At 37.5% G+C, this 21,687-nt stretch overlaps 2 protein-coding genes across 2 annotated transcripts in view; one reads left to right on the top strand and one right to left on the bottom strand.

Moving 5' to 3' along the window:
• Window positions 1–12,978: 12,978 nt before the first annotated feature.
• The window catches only part of LOC5575088 (DNA cross-link repair 1A protein), a 32,894-nt gene continuing 24,185 nt past the window's right edge, over window positions 12,979–21,687 (bottom strand). Inside the window, exon 5 of the mRNA XM_021849735.1 lies at window positions 12,979–13,274. Within this exon, the coding sequence (XP_021705427.1) occupies window positions 13,257–13,274 (18 nt within the window). The 3' untranslated portion in view covers window positions 12,979–13,256. The remainder of the gene's footprint in view (window positions 13,275–21,687) is intronic.
• LOC5575089 (fibrinogen-like protein A) lies at window positions 15,972–18,003 on the top strand. The gene is made up of 2 exons (XM_001661747.2): window positions 15,972–17,753; window positions 17,828–18,003. Exons 1-2 carry the CDS (start codon window positions 16,729–16,731, stop codon window positions 17,940–17,942), a joined length of 1,140 nt encoding a protein of 379 aa, XP_001661797.2. The 5' UTR covers window positions 15,972–16,728; the 3' UTR covers window positions 17,943–18,003.

Below are 21,687 nucleotides of genomic sequence, written 5' to 3'. Positions count from 1 at the left end.
TAACAAGCTTCGAGATTTTGGGATCAATTATTGTCTTGTATACAAAATTTTCCGTTGATTTGCTAATTTGTTAAAAATAAAAGTAATGGCCTAGGACAGGACGTGACAGCTCAACTAAGACTGCCCCATTATTTTTCAGTCGATAACATTGATGAAATAAAATCCAGTGCTACCAGTATCCTTTTTAAGCAAATCTTGGAGATGATTATGTTTTTGTTGTTGCGTGAAGGATGACAATTGATTGACTGCAATGCGGAACACGTTTTTGTATCAAGTACCAAAATACCGCTATTTACTTAATTAAGGGTTGCTGAATCCATTGTCGTTTACAAAAATATCATATGACGTTGTAGTGTCCGAAGGGAGGATCTCGATCATCGGCTCGATCAGCCGAATTCAACAAGAGCAATTCCAATGCAACTTCATCGCTCGAAACACTTTACAAGACTGGCGTGTCATTCATATCTTCCTGGTTGCTTAGTTTTTTTTTCCAAATTCATTATAGTTTATGAAAAAATAGACATGTTAAATCATAAAATAGTCTAAAATTTCTCTTGTTTCTCTTGTTTCATTTTTTTATTTACCAGGTCCGATGAAACTTGCGTAAAGTGAGCGTCGTTCTATATCTATTCCAATTTCCTGGTTAGGGTTACCATCCGTCCTGATTTATTTTTCATATTTAAAGTTTTGTCCTGCTTTTTCATGCTTGGCGAATACCTTGGAATGTCAAAGATTTTTGGTATAACCAAAAGCTATCCTAAAAAGTGCCATAACAAAATGGCAAAAATGTTTAAATGGCATCTATCTTGAAATCCATGATGCGTTTTGTGGTTTAGAAATCGATTTCAGCCACATAGAATGTTTGGAATGCGTTTCATACCCTATCCAGAGTTGCTCGATGTCACTATCAATGCTTAAAATTTGCTGATTTGTACAGGCCGACTGCGATACAAATCGGATCATTCCATATCATATCAACATCATGCTGTCTACTCCATCAGCAGTGCAGTGATGGCGATAGACTATGGATATCACTGATGGGTTAAGTTTAGCTTTAAATTAAGCAGATAAAATGGCAATTTATCAGTACGATATTTTTGACAGTGCTGCAGATAGATTGAAACTATGTGTTGGTCACTGAAAAACATTAATAGCATGGATAATGACCACGTGATCACTCATTCTGCTGTGATTTTGATCTAGAGTGCGATGTCGCATCACAGCTGTTGGTTGTCAAATCGAAGTGATATTGATAGCTCGCAAGTGATATTGATAGTTTTAGACCATCAGCCATCAGCTGATATGATTGATATTAGGCAACTCTGACCCTATCACAACACCTTCAAGTTTAGTGTATTGATTTTGACGATTCTGCTTTTGTTAATAGAATCATTTGGACTCGGATTTGCATATGAAACTGATTTTTTTCAATAATAGTTCAATACCACCAGCAGTCCTCAACATCTATCGAATACCAAAATGAAGTATTTTTAATTGTTTTGAACATTTTATTTTTCAAATACCATTATAATACCAAAATGAGGTATTACCAACTGAACAATACCTAATTATGGTGTGACACGGAAATATGGTATGCATAACTTATTGCGAGTTATTCTTTCCTCCTTGGGTAATTATCACGGGATCTGTATGGAAATTTAACGGGAGCTTCTTTGTGAAACTCCTAAAAGGTTTTTAGCATATTCTTTGTAAAATCATGATTAAAAAAATCCAAGCGCCTTTTCCTAGCATGAACTTTAACCCCTCTACCGGTAGCTTCATATTTTACCGATAAGCAAATATTCGAATCGCGACAACTTTTTGTTTCCCGATATTTTTGCACCATTTTTTCACAAGCTCTCAAAAAACTCTTCTAGTTTTAGAATATGTGTCGATCAGTTCATTGGTCATCTGGATCTGAAGATATTCCAAAATTCATTGGGGGACCGACGCGTAGCCATAACCCCCGTAAATATCTCAGGCTACAGTCTTTCGATTATAACAGTGGAATACTAAAGATTTTGGGAAGTTTTTCACTATAGATCGGAAGGCAATTTCCTTGACTAGCGTTTCATACAAAAAACGCAACAGAAAAGGTTAATGTGACTCAGTTATTAATGAAAGCGAAAGTAAACAAAGAGAGCCTCTCAATGTTAGATAGGTCCTTTATACCCTCATATCGTAATTTTCAGATATCTTCAAGAATACTGAACAGATTTGTATGATTTTTTCAAAGTAGATCCTTATTACCTGGTATTGTTTAGTACACATTTTTTTATAAATTGGCCAAAAACAAAATGGCCGCCAAATACATTTTTTATGGAGAATGTCGGTCCCCCAAGGGACATCGGAATATCTTCAAAACTAGATCACCAATGATTAATATCGACATGGGTTCATGAACTAGAAGAGTTTTTTGAGGTCTTGTGAAAAAATGGTGCAAAAATGCGTTATCGTGATTTGTATAGTTTTTTAGCGGTAAAAAATGAAGCTGCGGATTAATAAATCTTCGAAAAGACTGTTTTTTGGCATTCTTAGTAATTTCTTAGCGAGACTCAGACACTGAGCAGATTTTTTTAACATCGATCATTTGCTGGCAGTGGGGCCCAAATAGCCGTAGCGGTAAACGCGCAGCTATTCAGCATGACCATGCTGAGGGTCGTGGGTTCGAATCCCGCTGGTCGAGGATCTTTTCGTGAAGGAAATTTTCTCGATTCCCAGGGCATAGAGTATCTTCGTACCTGCCACACGATATACACATGCAAAAATGGTCAATCGGCAAAGATAGCTCTCAGTTAATAACTGTGGAAGTGCTCATAAGAACACTAAGCTGAGAAGCAGGCTTTGTCCCAGTTGGGAAGTAACGCCAGAAAGAATAATTTACTGGCAAGATTGTTGCAGGATTTGCTGGACTGAATTGATGAATATTTAGAGACCCTCGGTAGATTCTTAAAGGATTCATGTTGGTAGATTCTGACGAGATGTTATTTCCAGATGTAATTTTGAGCTAAAGTCTTGCCAAGAGGGCTCCTACTGTGATTTTTGACAGATCTCAAACAATAACATTTAAAAAAAAACTTGTCAGATACCTATCAAAATCAAAATTCCAAGTGTCTTCGAGTTGGGTGTCTTCGAAAAAGTGATAAATTTTGGAATTTGCAACGGAAAATTGTGAATATTGCAAAATGTCCTGATTTTGAATCTCCGGAAGATGGTCACCATATTCCTGGTTGAAATCTGGTGTTTTTTTAATAAATATGTGTTGCTGATGTAACCGTTCATAAAACTTTACTAGAGATTATTAGCAAACTAGGTGGCTTAAGCGCCACTCTCAATGAGAGACCACCAGTCGTGTTCAGATTTGCCCGACGTTTAGAGACTTTTTCTCTCTGGGACAGTTTTGAACGGTTGTTGGTAAACAACAATAGAAAATCAACGCAAGAAATACTTTTACTCCTCCTCAAAGTTTTAGGGAATTAAAGTTTTAGGAAATTCAGAAGAGGATGCTTACTCAATTGAGCTAATGAAACGGAACGAAACGTAATGTAAGTTAGTGAGTAGTTTTATTTAAAGCATAGTTAAACGTAACGGAAAAGTGATTAATCTTTCTTCAAAAATGGTTTATTTTAGGAATGGAAAAAGAGCAAACATGGCCATGTAAAATTAAACTCTTGACGTACCTGCGCAAGTTTTTTGCGTTGACTCGATGCTAGCTCGTTGACGGGAAACGAAATGTCGACTCCGCAGACTCGATGTTGGCGACGATCGACTTCGGCGATGGCGTGGTGCAAATTGGCGGGCAGCGAAGAATTAACCCGCGTGCAAAATGGCTGTAATAACGCTGCGGAGAGAGTGGCGGCTGGAACGGAAGCTTCCGATTTCGGATCTCGAGAGTGAGACGGCGATTTCACCTATTAATACCCGGGACAATCCGCTCCTGCCAAAAGAGGATTACGTACCCACGACCCGGCCTCGCGTACCTGTCCGCTAATTCGAGCGGGGAGTAATGTCGCCCGGGTTAGGATCGAGATTCGCGGCGTGCAATTGGCGTCACGCTTCAACGAACCGAACTCTCGGAAATGGGTCCACCAGAAGTGACGTATGGGACCTTTACCTTCGGCAATAGTCCATTTCCGTCAGACCTTACCCCCTGTTTTTATATTTTTCTTCGAAAGACAATTATTTTTAATGATTATTGTCGCTTTCAGATCTAATTTATATGCACTCCCGATTTTATTATGATTTTTTGAAAACTTGAGAATTCACCACATTTTGAGTAGTGCGGCACAGTTGTTTCAACCCTGTGGGTGAACAAAGTGTAGATTTTTCCACAACTTTCAATCTCAACCCTGCGTTGAGTGTTTGTAGACATAACGAAATGTCAATGTCTAATCAAGCACGCGACGACCAAGGTTCTGGATTTACTCAGGTGGCACAGATCATTGATGCGTGCCACTCGTTCTCTCTTTTACACTCCCGCTGTTCTTATGCAGAGCAAATAGTGACGTCACTATTTGCGCTGCATAAGAACAGCGGGAGAATATAAGAGAGAACTAGTGGCACGCATCAATGATCTGTGCCATCTGAGTAAAATCTATAACATTGCACGACAAAACGGAGAAACCTGACACAACGGATAGGGATGGTACACAAATTATGTCACGCTAAATTTCAACTTTTTCGACTCCCTCTCCCCCCCTTTGTCACACTTTTTGTATGAGTCCTCTGAAAATTTTGCAAGACTTGTCACGCTTGGCTCGACACCCTCCCCCCCTTGGAGCGTGACGTAATTTGTGCATGACCCCATAGCAAATGAGCCTCTGTACGTGCCATCAATTCTTTTGTTCTTATGACTTTTACTGTGCGCCGTGTGTTGGTGCTGTCTCACTCTCTCTCACGGGCAACTTGAAAACAGGGCGCACAGTAAAAGTCAAACGTTTTATGGCATGCATAGTCCATAGTCCAGTTGTTAATTACACCTATCGTTTGTCTGGTGAGTTGCACGCTTACTGTCAATGATGATGTCACGCTACACGATAAGTGTTCATCTGCAACAACCAGACAGCTCACCAATCCACCGCGAGGTGGATCGTGCTGAGTTGTTGAGTTGAAGGAGAGCGAAAGAAGGAAGGCACAAAAGTCTGTTTGACAGCTCTGCAGAAAGCGCGTGCGCACGGACAGAGCGCGTGCGCACGGAAAGAGCGCCAGTTCGGCTCGATTTGCAATGATCGGTTATTATTATTATTTTTTCGCTATTGGATATTCTATGGTTTGGTTGATCGATGTTAAAGTTTGTTTTAAAAGCAGCTCCACTTATTTTGAAACATATTGCCGTGTACAATAGTAGACAACACAACTAATTTAATTAAAATAATTTGAAATTATAATTAGTACATATACAAAAGGGGAAGAACGTTTAGGCTGGTTGTGCATTACGATAAAATCTCTTAACATAAGCAATGCTTGTTGTTGGTTCTTGTGGAAGGATCAACATGTTCGGCTTAACGAATCTTATTTTAAATATCGAATAACACCACATGCAATTGAACAAAAAGGATGTGATTACAATAGACTTTTAATATTTTCAATTCTGAACCACCGCAAAAAAAATATTGGGAATCAAAATTCTCCTGAGAGGGATGATGTGGGGGAGGCTCATTCTAATTAATATTGTCGTTCAATTATGTGGATAAATTAAAATTGTTATTGTTCTATACATACTTATTTATTATAATTACCTGTAAATATTGATACAGCACAATTCAAGTATTTAAATATCAAATAGCAAACATAGATATGGTCGGTGTTCATACAGACTGAACCAAGTGTTTTTTTCAATCGAGTAAGAAAAATGTACCCCAAACATGTGAAACATCAAAATACTATAGATATTTACTGTAATAATGGAACTTATCTATTTGATGATACATTTGTATCAAAATAACATGGAAGATTTAAAATTGATGGAGTTCTTTACGTATCCTTAGAGCTCCAAAATTCATCTAGTCTGGTCTGTCTAAACTCCGACCATATGATTCTCAAAAACTCATGAGAATGGTATTTTACTCTTTGAACTGTTACTTAATTTGGATGTGTTTAAAAGATTTATAAATTTAATTTATTATTGATGTTACGAGCTATGTCTGTAGTTAAACTTAATGCTACACAAGAAATATATTTGAATCAAAGTATTTTTATATATAAATCATATGAAAAAAAATGTTCCAGAAAGTACTCTAGAATTCTTTGGGAGCGTCTCCCGGGATTCTTCCTTAAATCAATCATGAATCCTTCAAATCCTCTCTGGGATTGTTCTGCTGAAAATCTTGAGATTATTTCTGAATTTTCTTCCAGATATCGCTTTGGGATTCATCCAAAAAAACGTTACCATTCCGGTATTACTTCTGAGATTCTTTCGGATATCCCATTGCGATTATTCTGGACATCTTTTTGGATTTTTTTGCAGAACTCTGTATGTGATTTTGCGTGTATCTCCTTAAGGATTACTTTTGAAATCCAGGAAATTAAATTCTTTGAAATTCTTGAAAATTGTTTTCGAAATACTATGGAAGATTTTACCATAAATCCTGATGCAATCCATTTGGATATTTAAAGAGGATTTTATCAAAAAATGTACGACTCTACTAGAAATTCTTTGAGAATTCCTCCGAAAATAACTCTAGATTTTTATCCGGAAATACTTCTGGTATTCTTATGAGAATGCCTCTGGTATTCTTCCAAAAATGACTTGAGATGCTTTCGGAAATCTTTTTGAAATTCTTCAAGAAATTCCACTGAGATTTTTACGCCAATATCTTTGAAATACTCCTGGGACTCTTACAAAAATCCTGTTGGAGTTTTTTTTCGGATATCTTTCTATTCTAAATTTTTCAATAAATTTTGCTGTAAAACCTGATAAGATTAATTCAAGAATTCCACCGAAAGTTTTCGTGAGATTCAACCGTTAATCGTTCTGGTATTTTTCAGAAATTCCATTGAGATTCTTAAAAATATCCTTCTGAAAAATTTTCTGAGAATTGTTTTGGGATTATAGAAGGATTTCCAGAAGAATTCCAAGGCGATTCACAGAAACATCAACATTGCACATTCTAATTAAAATTGTCGTTCCATTATGGCGATAAATTAAAATTGTTATTGTTCCATAAATACTTGTTTATTATAATTACTTGTAAATATTGTTACAGCATATAAAAAGACATTGGTCCAGAAATTACTCCAGAATTCTATGGAATTTCCCTCCTAGGATTCTCCTTAAATCACTTATGAATCCTTCAAAACCTCTCTGGGATTGTTCTGGAAAACTAAAGATTATTTCTGATTTTTCTCTAAGTTCTTCTGGAAATCACAGAATACTTACAGATATCGCTTTTGAACTCATCTAAAAAACATCGTTAGCATTCCGGTACTATATCTGAGATTCTTTCGGATATCCTTTGTGATTCTTCTGGACATCTTATTGGAATATTTGCATAAATCTGTATGTGAGTTTGCGTTTATCTCCTTAAGGATTACTTTTGAAATCCTGGAAATCAAATTCGAATCGAAATTCTCGAAGATTCTTTCGGAAATTCAATGGAAGATGCTAACAAAAATCCTGATGCAATTCTTCTGGATATTTTTAGAGGATTTTGCCAAAAAATGTACTACGACTCTACTACAAATTCGTCGAGAATTCCTCCGAAAATAACTCTGGCCTTTTTCCGGAAATACTTCTGGGATTATTATGAGAATACCTCTGGTATTCTTCCGGAAATCACCTGAGATGCTTTCGGAATCCCTTTAGAATACTTTCGAGTATGCTTCCGAAAATCTTTCTGAAATTATTCTAGAAATGCCACTGAGATTTTTACGTCCATATTCTTGAAATTTGTCTGGGACTCTTCCAAAAATCCTGTAGGAAATCTTCCAGATATCTTTCTAGCATTCTTTCGGGAAGCCTTCTGGGATACTTTCGAAAATCTTTCTGAGGATCCTTCAAATCCTTCTGTTAAGGATTCTTGCAGAAATTCTTCCCGAATTACCTCTAGACTCTGGGAGTTTCCTGAATTTTTCAAGAAAACTGTTATTATTTCGACTATCTCTCTAGGATTCTTTCGGAAATTCTTCTACAATACCCCCAGATTTCTTTCTGTTATCCTGCTGGAGGACTTCAAAACATCTTTCAAAGATTCTTCCAGAAATTTTACTGGAATTTTTCAAGAAATTCTGCTGGGATTCTTCCGTAAAACCTGCCGAAATTCATCCGGAAATACGACTGGAATTCTGCTTGAATGATAAGCATTCAAGAATTCCACCGGAAGTTTTTGTGGGATTCAACCGTAAATTGTCCTGGTATTTTGTTTAAATACATTGAGATTCTTAGGGAAAAATATACAGGATTCTTAAAAATATCCTTCTGAAAATTCTTCTGGAAATTGCTTTGGAATTAAAGGAGGATTTCCGGAAGAATCCCAGGTTGATTTACAGAAGAACCACAGAGAAATCACTAAAATATTATCAGGGAGATTTCTAGAGGAATTATTTTAAGGATTCTCGTAAATTCCTGAAACAATCTCAGGAGAATTTCGAATGGATTTTGAATGTTTTTTTAAAGTGATATCCAAAAGAATCCCAGAAGTTATTTCGCAAGAACCCCTGAAGATTCAATGAAAAGTCACAGACATCCAGACGATTTCATGAATATTTTCCAGAATAATTACGATGTCCAGAAGAGCTCCAGAAAGATTTACGGAATAATTTCAAATGGAATTTCCAGAACCATTTAAAAGTCACTTTCAAAAGATGCTCAGAAAAAGAAATCAGTAATCAAAGAATCTCATAGGTATTTTTTTAAAGTCCCAGTGACTGTCCGGTAGTTTTCTTGGAGGATTTCCATTTGAAGTCAAGAGGGATTTTCAGAAAATTCTGCCAAGGATTTAAGAAAATTTTCAAGGGAAATCAATGATTAATCACGAAAAAAATCAAAAACACTTCCTTATGAATTTCCAGAAGAATCACAGAGTTTTTTTTTCTCAAAAAATCTTAGAAAAAAATTCTAAATAATCACGAAGGAATTTTCGGAATAATTCTGGATATACAAAATTATCTCAGGCAGAAACAATAAAATCAATAGCAATAAATCTGTAAGAATATAAGAAGGATTTCTGTAAGAATATAAGGAGGATTTACAAACAATTACAGAGGAATTTTCGGATGATTTCCATAAATAAAGATTTAAAAAAATCCCCGTCATCTGGAAGATTCTTGGCAGGATTTTCGGAAGTATTCCACAGGGATTTCTGGGAGAATTCCATTGGGATTTACAAAATAATTCCAGAGGAATTTCCGAAAGAATCCCAAGAATTTGCACGGAAGAAAGTGAAGTGAAATAATAGATTTTTTTGATTATAGTCTCAGGCGTCTTTCCGAGAGTATTCTAGAATAATAGGTATAATCTAAGACATTTTTCGGAAAGAATCTCAAAGGGATTTTGAAGAATTTTCAAAGAGTTTCACGAAAGAAATACTGAAGAATTACGAGGAAAATATCAGAATTTAAATAATAATTTCGATTGGATTTCCAGAAGAAATCCCGAGAAATTTTGTGAGAATCCCCGAACCCAGATTTTTAAAAAAGATTCCATTACACTGGAAAGCAATCATTAAATCATTTTCGGCAGAATTCCAGAATTTTACGGCAGAATTCCAGAATTTTACAGCAGAATCCTGAAAGGATTTCCATAATAACCCAAGATGGGTTTCTGGGATAGTCCAATAGGAAGTCCCAAGGAGGTTACTGGAAAAATCAGAGCATCAAAGAAATAACTACATATAATAATTTCAGAAGGGTTTCTGAAAGAATCTCAGTGAATTTTCAAGATGTCCTCTAGCAACACAACTAATATATACTAATATTTACAACTCAATACTTAATTATAAATTGCGTTAAGGTGATTATAGAACAAAGCCACACCTCAAATTTTCAAAAGCACAAGACTTGAGAACCAAACAGCTCTCACCGTTGAAAATTTATCCCATTAGTCACCACCAGCAAGCAAGCAGATTGATTGGTTTTCAACGCAAACTGTTGTCAGATTCTCCAGTCTTGTGCCCTTGTTTGGCTTCGTTTTATAATCACCTTAAGCTGAGTGTACGCCATCCAGTTTGGGGGCGGATTGACGGCATTGAAGTGGATTAAAAACAATTATTGGAGAACGTGTGGAAAATACATATGAACTGCGCAGAATACATCAGACCGATTTAGCATTGCTGCGCACTTCTAAAAGCATTTTATTTTTATTAAAATGTTTGATAATAGTAGAACGACAATGATCATCAGTTGATTTTCCGCTACTGTTTTTTTAAATCACAATTGTTATTTCTTTCCGTGCACGCGCTCGGGAAATGAATCTGGCCATGGTGCAACAACCGCGCTACATTCGATGAATCCTATGCGACAAGAATTGTCGGCGCTATCCGTCAAATTCGCTCACCAAAGCTATTTTGGTGACTTTAACATCACAGCTCATATTACGAGACGTTTTTGAACAGCTGATCGCTCATTTTATGAATGAAAATTTGACAGGAGGCGTTGTCGTAACGTGTGAAAGTATCAGCAATATCATCAGTGTTGCCGTTTCGTAAAATGGACTATAGGCTCATACCGTTTGATATCCAATGTGATGGATTTTACTAAGGTGGCGTAGATGATTGAAGCGTGCCACTAGTTCTCTCTTTCATTCTCCCGCTGTTCTTATGCAGCGCAAATAGTGACGTCACTATTTGCGCTGCATAAGAACAGCGGGAGAATGAAAGAGAGAACTAGTCAATCATCTGCGCCACCTTAGTAAAACCCATCACATTGTTTGATATCTGCTGCTTGTGTCGTCTAACTGTTCCGAAACCATATGGCCAATGGAGTATACATGCTTCCCCTTTTCACTACTCTAATAAATCTCCCCGGAAAATCCTCCACGACCACCACAAATATCCCCTTCATCTTCCCGCCGGAAGCCTCTGCCGTGCTCTGCTATAGTCTTCGAAAAAGGTTCTGCTCCCGGTGGCAAACTGGGCCGGTGGCAAACCCGCCGTTGTCGTGAAAGATTTCGTCGTTCTGGATCTCTTCTACATATTAAAATACCGGTGGTGGAACCGCAGTTAAAAACATTGCCGACCAGCAGCAGCACCAAGATGGTTTCCGGGATGGTTTTGATGATTTCAGCCATGGTGGAAGTGGCGGATGAAAACATAAATAAAGGGAACTGTCATGATTGATTAGAAACAGCTGATCAAATATTCACCACAACGTGGAGACAAAAAACATAGGAGAAAAAGGGGTCCGATAAAAATCGGAGAGAAATAAATTGTAGGGAACCGTAGGGTGTACTGTCGTGCCGCCAGTTTTTCATTGTTTTTCAATAGTTTGAGTCTTCAAAACATATGGGTTCCTTGGGAAAGTTTGTTCAGTAAATTAATAGAAGGCATATGAGCCATTTAAAAAATTTCACGGAAATGGTCTATTGGCGTCCGAAGGAGAAAAATTCGCTATAGAAGTACTTTAGCGACTTCACTCGCGCCTCCGTTTGACTACCTTTCAAAAGGCGGGCCTTTGCATTGCACAAAGATAAACGGACTCCAGAATTCTCAACGAACTGACTACTAAAACTCACGATTCGGCGGGGACGGATGCCGAATGTCAACGTAGAAATCCAGCCGTACGGAAAAAGCGCAGGGCGCTGCATGTCCAACGCGAAATCACATTAGTTTTTAAGTCTTTATGCAATTAATTAATTATAATTACCTTTTTCCGTTGAAATGAACTTAATAAAACCTTTTGCGCAAAAACGCGAATTATTCACGGACCTCAGTCCTCTAAAGAAAGAAATACACAAAACGTTTAACACAACTTATTACTTTCAAACTCACTCACTAACTTTTACCTAAGATTTCAAATTTAATTTCACCAGATTTAACTTCAACTTTTAAAGTTTACTACAACTGAAAGTAATTTGATCACACGACTCGCGCACTTCTGCTCTCCAGCCAGCTTCGTAGCGAAATGATCGAGTCGAAATAATTCTTGCGCCAAGAAACTGCCTATTCTAATCATCCAACTATTCAAACAAAAAGCAACTATTATAGAAAATCGCGCCAACTGCTTATGCATGGCGTGTGGTAGGTATGACGACAAATCTGAATTACGCCTGTAGTCCGCCAAAAATGTGTACATGGCGCTTTGCGAAGCTTTCACCAATTTGTTATGGCAAACGCAATAGTCCATTTTCCGGATCAGCTGAATCGCTAATCGGTTGCGTATCGTTTAAAAGTAACAGGTTATAATCCCATATTAAGCTAAATAATAGCGAACAAACTCATGAATATCTCCTCTGCTATCCGTCGGATTGAATTTCTCTCTTCAGCAAATTTATTGATTATGATCTGAAGAATAAGTTTTGACTATGGGATAAAAAGTTTGTACTTATATTACAGTTCTAGCGTGTTTGGAACATATCTCAAAATTTCTCCATAGTAATTTCCATATAAACCTACATTGTCTTTGGGCCACCTTTAAATCACCACCTAGAAAGCTGAAAATTTCACAGAACTCTATTTTTATGGTAAGGAGGTTAAGTAACATATGGGATATTGGATACTCAAACGTTTTAAAATTTTGAACCACCCTAATTGCCTACCTTTGTACACGGTTAAAAAAATATATGCTGAACAACATAACAATCATACTAAAACCATATTCGGTCTATTCACCCCTTGCCATACATATTTCAACATTATGATTCGCTAATATAAATGGCATTTATATTACAGCATGCATATTTCGTAATTAATTTCGTCATACATAATACGGTTTAATTCCTCATTTCCATTTCAAAAAATGTTTTTCTCATTATTTTTTTATTTATCAATAATAAAACACAAGTTTGTGCGATGAATATAAATTTATTAACATAATATTATCCACTTCCATTTAATTTTGACGATATCCTCGTAGAATCCACCATATCAAAACAGAAAGCTCAGCAGATCGTACGGCTACAATACGCTGTACCGCGACACAACACAACCACTTGGTCTCTGTTTGGGCCGATGTGAATCGATCAAATTAATTAGCGGAAACGGCAATGATCCCCGTTACTTGACGCTGGTTAGTTGCCTGCTCTAGTAAAGATACTGGCATACCGGTTCCGGATCCTTTTGCGGATGGAGGATGGAGAAATGGAGGCGTCCATGAGAGGCCAATCAGACCGAGATTTTGTACTAAGGGAGAAATAATGCTTTAATTTTTTCAAATATACGCAACAGCGGTAACAACTGACTAGGAAACTTACAATAAATGGTGCATGACAAGATGACCAGAAATACGCTTGATTTTACCATGTCTGTAGTCGAAATCAGATTGTTGTAAATTATTTCTGTCAAATGTATCAGTAGTGTGATGGGATGTACCGTAAACATAGTAAATTGGTCTGAAATTCCATGGTAGTTTCAAGAATGGGCATAGTCAGCTAAAATAGTTATTTTTACCACAGAATTTTTTCCCGTGTACATTGTCTGAAACAAATATTTTTTTTTGTTTGTTTTCATCTCGACTTTGAATTTAAATTCAACAAAATCTTGTTTGAAACAAACTAGATATTGGTTGTTTTGTTTGACATTTGTAAAAACAACCAAGACGTTAGTTTGTTTTAAACTAGAAAAATCAGTTTGAGTTGGCCATTCTTAATCCGTTGTTTGAAATTAACAAATCCCTGGTTATTGTAGGTTTATTTCATTTCTTTTTATTTTTTGTTATTGTAATTAAAAAAATGCTATGTTCTATAAATATATTACTTTTTCTACAATTTGACTTACAAAGCTTATGTATACTACAGTTAGCATAATATGCTAAAAAAAATAAAAAATAAAATCCGGTGCTGCTGTTTGAATATGCATTTGCTTCCGGTATGCTAGAGTTACACAAAAAGATTCCAATTTTCGCCTCTGGCCGCTGGATGTTTTCAACGAAAAAGGAAAAAAACGAAATTTAGAAATTAGTCCGAGAGAAGACAGTAAATATGTAATGCATTATTACCTTGTTTCGTCGTGGGTATCCATCACAGCATTTAAGAAAAAAAAACTTGTGCTCCAAACCCGATGCAAAAATATCGTCGGATAATGCAAACAGCCATAATCTATAATGGTACGATTCTCTGTCTCATTTCTGATAAAAAAACACAGTACACTATAGTTTAATTAAATTTATCACTAAGCGGAAATAATGACGAAGTATTATTTCTAACTCATCTCATTACTAAATTATCGAAATAATTTCACTATAATATTTGCCGTTCAATAAAAAATTGTCAAGTACCGAGAAATCTTTCTAGTAACACTAATTTTAAACAACCTAATTATTGGTGGAATCAAACTAAACTTTGGTTAGAAAAAAGACAAATCTTGATCAAAATTTTTGTTGAATTCATATAGAAACTCTACCTTAAAACAACCTAATCAGCAACATTGTTTCAGGCGAAGGTGGTGAATAAAAAAAAACAAATTAAGGTTTAGGAACAACCAATTTTTTGGGTTATCAACAAAAAAAGTAGTTGTTTCAAATTTGTATGTTTTTTCCTCCGTGCTGGAGTGACATATATAGAATGTTCACTAATATTTTCCGTTTTCGTTTTCTCCGTGTACGTATATGGCCTCCACATTTGTTCACATAGAGGGAATTTATGCATCTTAAATAATCTTTTATTTTCCGCCATGGACATTCGACCACTCATCAACTTTTACGTGTAACAAATTTGATCCGTTCCAACAAATCTGAAGGCTATTCTACTGGTCTTGCTCTTCTAGACATAGAAAAAGCATTCGACAGTGTTTGGCATGAAGGTTTGATTGTAAAATTAAAAAACTTTAATTTTCCAACATACATTGTTAGAATAATTCAAAGTTATCTGTCAAATCGTACACTTCAGATTAATTATCAGAACTCCAGATCTGAAAGACTTCCTGTAAGAGCTGGTGTTCCTCGAGGCAGCATTTTGGGACCAATGTTATACAATATTTTCACATCTGACTTACCTGAGTTACCTCAGGGATGTCAAAAATCTTTATTTGCGGATGACACAGGCCTCTCGGCCAAAGGACGAAGCCTGCGTGTCATCTGTAGTCGATTGCAAAAACGTTTGGATATTTTTTCTTCATACTTGCAAAAATGGAAGATTTCTCCTAATGCTTCCAAAACTCAACTAATAATATTCCCACATAAACCCAAAGCTCTTTATTTGAAACCTTCAAGTAGACATGTTGTCACGATGAGAGGGGTTCCAATAAATTGGTCAGATGAAGTTAAGTATCTAGCGCTCATGCTAGATAAGAATTTAACTTTCAAAAATCACATTGAGGGCATTCAAGCCAAATGTAATAAATATGTAAAATGTCTCTATCCCCTTATTAATAGAAAATCAAAACTTTGTCTTAAGAACAAGCTTTTGATATTCAAACAAATTTTCAGGCCAGCCATGTTGTATGCTGTACCAATATGGACTAGCTGTTGTAATACCAGGAAGAAAGCTCTGCAGAGAATTCAAAATAAAATTTTGAAGATGATTCTGAGACTTCCTCCCTGGTATAGTACCAATGAGTTACATAGAATATCCAATGTTGAAACATTGGAACAAATGTCAAATAAAATAATAATAAAAAAAAAATCGTTACAATCTTCTATTGCCACGATTAATGCGTTATATGTTTAGGTTAAGTTAGGTTAAGTATATTAAAAACGTTTTTTTTCTCTTATAAGCAGGTGAAATCAACTCACCTGTAAAAAAACTGAACTGCTACGGCAACTGAAATGTAATAAAAATGTTAATTAAATCTTAAATTTGTTTTACCAAATTAGGATGATAGTGTTGTCTAATAACACAGAACACCTATATATAAGCAATGAATGTAATGTTTGGAATGATACTAATAAAGAAATTTAAAAAAATAATAATAATAATCTTTTATTTCCGAGTAAGCGTTCACTTTACTGAGTTTAATCTCAATTATATGAACAAATACATGTATGTTTGCTGGGATATTCCAGGTGCTCAGGTACAAAAACACGTATTTTAATATGTCTAACAACTTTAGACATCAAATTCTGCTTTCGTGCATTCTTGTACATAGTAAATAACTTTGTTAAGTAGTAAAATCCTCCAGAGATATACCAGTTTACTTAAAATGGCTTTATATCGCATTTTTTTTAATTTGCGTTTTTCAAAATAACCCTTTAATATACAAATTTTTGAAACGATTGTGTTTAGTTTTATTTAGAGTTGACCTAATCACAGCGTGATCAGTGTTTTTGAATTGCCTTATATATTATCATTAAGAGTCAATATATTGTCAAACTTATTTCGACAAAATCAGCACTTCATTGATCTCTGTCAGCCTAAGTGGTTGATTTGTGACAAAACAACACCTAGAACTCTAGTGCAAAATTGATCAACATGTACCAGGGCATGTTTAAAAGTCGAGTAAATCTCATCTAGACTTGGCATCAGCGTATTACACCTTTGAAAACATTGAATAATTTTATGCAAGCTAACCTTTTGTGAAAACCAAATGGTTCCAAATCATCATTAGACATCTACAAGTTAGAAAACATTAAATGATTTTGCTGTATATTTTGAAGGAACTGTAATGCGGTTCCAAACTGCCCCCGGATTACGGTAACGTGATGGATATAAAACCCTGTCTCCCGAACAATTCTACAATAGTACATTGTAACGCAGTCCAAGTAATGAATCTCTACTCCAGAATGTTGGTGAAAATTTTATCTGTTATCTGTATAGTATGTGCATTGCATTTCAATGCGGCAACTGAGGTGTCCAGAGATTCAAACATTGCCAACTGTTCCATCGATACTAGCAGCAGCTTTGGCTATGAAATCCTGGTAGGAAAGCTGGTGACACTGGAGAGCAAATTCTGGAACATGTGGCTTGAGATGAAGGAAAAAAATGAACAAATAATGCGCAACCACAGCCTTCTCGAGGATACTCATCAGGGAACGCTTCGAATGCTTACAAGGCTCGAACGCAATTTGACCACCGTGATGGATCGTTCGTGGGAGATTGCGCAGCAGCAAATCAATTGTGGCAATCAGGAAAATTGGAAACAGTTAGTGCTGGCAATGCTATCGAATAACAAAAATAAAACTTTTACGAATCAAAATTTTGAATCTACTTTGAAACCTTATGAAGATTGCACCGAAGTGCCAGCGAATGTTTCTGGAAAATATATCATACATCCACAGAATTTCTCAGAACCATTTGAAGCGTATTGCGCACAGGAAGTGTTCGAAGGAGGATGGCTTGTAGTTCAATACCGTTTTGATGGATCGGTCGACTTTCACCGCAACTGGACTGAGTACAGGAATGGATTCGGAACTCTTGACGGAGAGTTTTGGATTGGGTTGGAGAAACTACACCGCTTGACGAAAAATGGTGACTATGAGCTGGTTGTAGAATTGAAAGATTACGACGGAACTTATACATTTGCACGCTATGATGACTTTGAGATTGGGGATGAAGCTGAGAAATATTCACTTAAGAAGTTGGGAAGCTATAGTGGCAGCGCGGGAGATTCATTAAGTTATCATAGGTCAATCAAATTTTCAACCTTCGATAGTGATAACGACCTATCTTCAGTAAACTGCGCAAAAACTCATCAGGCAGGATGGTGGTATAAGAGCTGCCATTTCAGGTAAGACAGATCAATAGCATATGCTTATAATTTTCTTTAATTTGATACATTTAATATTCGGTCTATTTTTGCAGTAATCTCAATGGATTATACCGAAAAGGAAATGATGGGAAACATCTTTCCTGGTTTCACAGAAATTATAACTATGATGGACAAGCATATTCTCGGATGATTATTCGAAAAAAATAATGTGTTTCTGTTATGATAATGCGTTGAAATTTAGTGAAATATAATATTGTTATGATTAGTATGTAGGTATGTCAAATTTCAAAATATCCGAACATTCTTTCTCGAATTCCACATGTCGACACCACTGTTTCTTCATATGGGGTCATCCCATGACGTTCACCATTCGTGGAAGGGGAGTTCTGGAAATCATGAAAAACGATATACGTCATATTTGAATCTTTCCTAAGGGCTTAACTTACACTAGGGGTTTCTCTTCATCGATCCTCTCTTTCCCTAATAACTTCGCCAAATATTAAACAAATCAGTAATATTGAGTTTTTTGAAGTCTCGTGACGATTTGTTCTCTAGATACGTGAGTCTAGAGCATTAACACCAACTATTAGTAAATCTAACTCACGGGTCGGATTCGCTAGTTGAAAGGAAGTCATGTTCCAACCAACGAATGCACGCTGCAATGCAAAGAAAGCAACAATGAAGAGAAATTGATGAATACATATGTGTAAGCCATCTTGACGGACGGACGCGAGGTGATCGAAAGGTGGAAGTAGCACTACGATGAACACCTGAATGGCGCAGAGAACACAGGCACAGAAGATCAGGACAACGACGATAGTCAGAATCTGGGAAACGGAACAGCTACCGGAGGTGTGGAAGCAAGGCGTTATATGCCCTATCTACAAAAAGGGTGACAAACTGGAGTGTGAAAATTGTCGTGCAATCACTATCCTAAACGCCGCCGACAAAGTGCTATACCAAATTCTCTTCCATCGTCTATCACCTATAGCAAACGAGCTCGTGGGAAGCTATCAAGCAGGTTTCATCGACGGCCGCTCGACAACGGACCAGATCTTTTTCGTGCGGCAAATCCTCCAGGAATGCCGTGAGTACCAGGTCCCTATGCACCATCTGTTCATCGATTTCAAGGCGGCATACGACAGTATTGACCATGTAGAGCTATGGCAGATCATGGACGAGAACAGCTTTCTCGGGAAGTTCACAAGATTGATTACAGCAACGATGGACGGTGTACAAAACTGCGTGAAGATCTCGGGCGAACACTCCAGTTCGTTTGAGTCTCGGCGGGGATTATGAAATGGCGATGGACTTTTGTCCCTGTTTGTTCAATATCGCGCTTGAAGGTGTCATGCGGAGAGCCAGACTTAACAATCGAGGCACGATTTTCACGAGATCCGGATAATTTGTTTGCTTCGCGGACGACATGGATATTATTGGTAGAAAATTTGAAACGGTGTCAGATTTGTTCACCCGCCTTAAACGCGAAGCAACAAGAGTCGGGCTAATGGTGAATGCGTCAAAAATAGCCCGGTGCTAGGCAGCCATGTTTTCGAGGTCAACATCAAACTCAAGAACAACAACGTACATTGGCGTAGTCATATTAGGGAAATTTTTCTCCGATATTTAAATGTGTTCCACGCTAACCATATCAACTCTAATTAACTTAATTAAACGAATAGTTAGCAATCGTTTGTTTGTGCTAATATAACTGTTGTGAGAAAATATTTTTTTCGGCAAAAAAGATTTCGCCTTCCTCGATTGTTAGTTCTTTAACGACTATTTGTTTACAAACATTGAGTTGTCAGTGGGAACCACTTTCTAGTGGGAACCAGAGATCTTTGCCCGTTATTTTCCAATGGGGTTGTATGGGCGGTGTCAGGAGGCTGGTCGAAAACAAAGTATATGCTGGTAGGCACAACTGAGCGCGACAGGGCCCGCCTAGGAAGCAGTGTCACGATAGACGGGGATACCTTCGAGGTGGTGGACGAGTTCGTTTACCTCGGATCCTTGCTGACGGCTGACAACAATGTTAGTCGGGAAATACGAAGGCGCATCATCAGTGGAAGTCGTGCCTACTATGGGCTCCAGAAGAAACTGCGGTCAAGAAAGATTCACCCCCGCTCCAAATGCACGATGTACAAAACGCTCATAAGGCCAGTAGTCCTCTACGGACATGAGACGTGGACTATGCCCGAGGAGGATTTGCAAGCTCTTGGGGTTTTCAAATGCCGAGTGGTAAGGACGATCTTCGGCGGCATGCAGGAGAACGGCGTGTGGCGGCAAAGAATGAACCACGAGCTCGCTCAACTCTACGGCGAATTCAGTATCGTGAAGGTAGCTAAAGCTGGAAGGATACGCTGGGCAGGGCATGTTGCAAGAATGCTGGACAACAACCCTGTAATGATGGTGTTCGCTATGAATCCGGTAAGAACAAGAAAGCGTGGGGCGCAGCGAGCTAGGTGGATTGACCAGGTGCACCAGGACCTGGAGAACGTGGGTCGCAGTCGAGGATGGAGAGAAGCGGCCATGAACCGAGTGAATTGGCGAAATGTTGTTGACGAGGTTTTATCAAGCTAATTGATGTAAAACCAAATAATTAAATAAAAATAAAACAAGATATGTAAGCCAATGTCGTTGTATGTAATTTGTGATCATTATATTGTCAGAAACTATCCAATATTATTCGGTGATGAAAATTAACTATAATTTATTTTTAACATAGTACTGTTGGAATATAGGAGGTATTGTCGCACCCTTAGGTACAGGAGTCATCGGTTATGCCCCGTGGACTTCAATCGGTGGTTTTGACAATTTACTAGTAAAGTTACTCCAAACTCGATTTCGGACGCTCTTTAGATCATGCTGCACCTGATGAAGCAACTTTGCTTGCTGTGATCTACGCCGTTCTCCTGTATAAAACCATAAACGGTCCTTAGCATCCGTCTTTCTAACACTCCAAGTGCTCACAAGTTCTCTTCCAACATGGTTATTGCTTCATGTGCATATAGAGTCGACCGGTCCCATGAGCATTTGAAGTCACTTTTCAGTCACTATGTGGTCGCTGTTTCGATATTTTTTAATCGTTAAAGTCCTTATTATTTGCTATCTGAACGCTACCAATTCTGTTTCTCATCAAGAGACTTTCAGAAAGTAGCTTATCTTTCTTGATTTATATCTTACACAAATGTTTTCAGTTGGCATATTTTCCTGAAAAAGAAAAACGTTGTACCTATTTTGAAACCGGAGCATCAAACCTTTCTAAACCCTCTAGCTATCATCCAATCAATTTGCTCTCGCCTAATATTGAACTTTATGAAAAAGTTATTTTGAACAGAATGATGGTTCAAATCAATGAAAATTCATTTTTTTGCCAATGAACAGTTCGTTCGGATTCGGAAACTCATTTACTTTTACTGGTTACGAATTTGATTCGTTCCAACAAACCTGAAGGCTATGCGATAAGTCTTTCTGTCCTAAGCTTGAGCTTGAGCTTGATTGGCCGCCCGTGGATGCTACTCCAGTATCGCCAGATCAGCTGCACTTACACAAGGAACCAATCGAATGACTGTTTGGGACTAACAGGCATCGTCAGTTTATATAAGTGCTGGTGATCTTCTATTTTTAGGCGACAATGGTGCCTGCCTCGTCAGAATGCAGACCAATGTGGGGGAAGGGGGAGGAAATGATGTTGCACTTATACTAGCCCACTGTAGACCGTGGAGTCCGACTGCATCTACGCCAGTTCATGCAGGAGTGTAAGGATTGGGGAAAAGGCATGGCAGAGAGGTTTGCTTTTGTGCTTAGAGCAACATGACCGGTGCGCGACTAAACTAAATTACTGGCGCAGTATCATAGCGCTGATCCGTACCGAGCGCTGCTAACCGGGGTAGTAAAAAGACAGCGCTGCTTTCGGAAAGCATCGGGTGAGTAAATTTAGCTGCGCGATAGT

The sequence above is a fragment of the Aedes aegypti genome, chromosome 3, assembly GCF_002204515.2.
Source record: "Aedes aegypti strain LVP_AGWG chromosome 3, AaegL5.0 Primary Assembly, whole genome shotgun sequence".
NCBI lineage: Eukaryota > Metazoa > Arthropoda > Insecta > Diptera > Culicidae > Aedes > Aedes aegypti.
The sequence above is the reverse complement of the archived record's forward strand: the minus strand, read 5'-3'. Positions and strand labels throughout refer to the sequence as shown.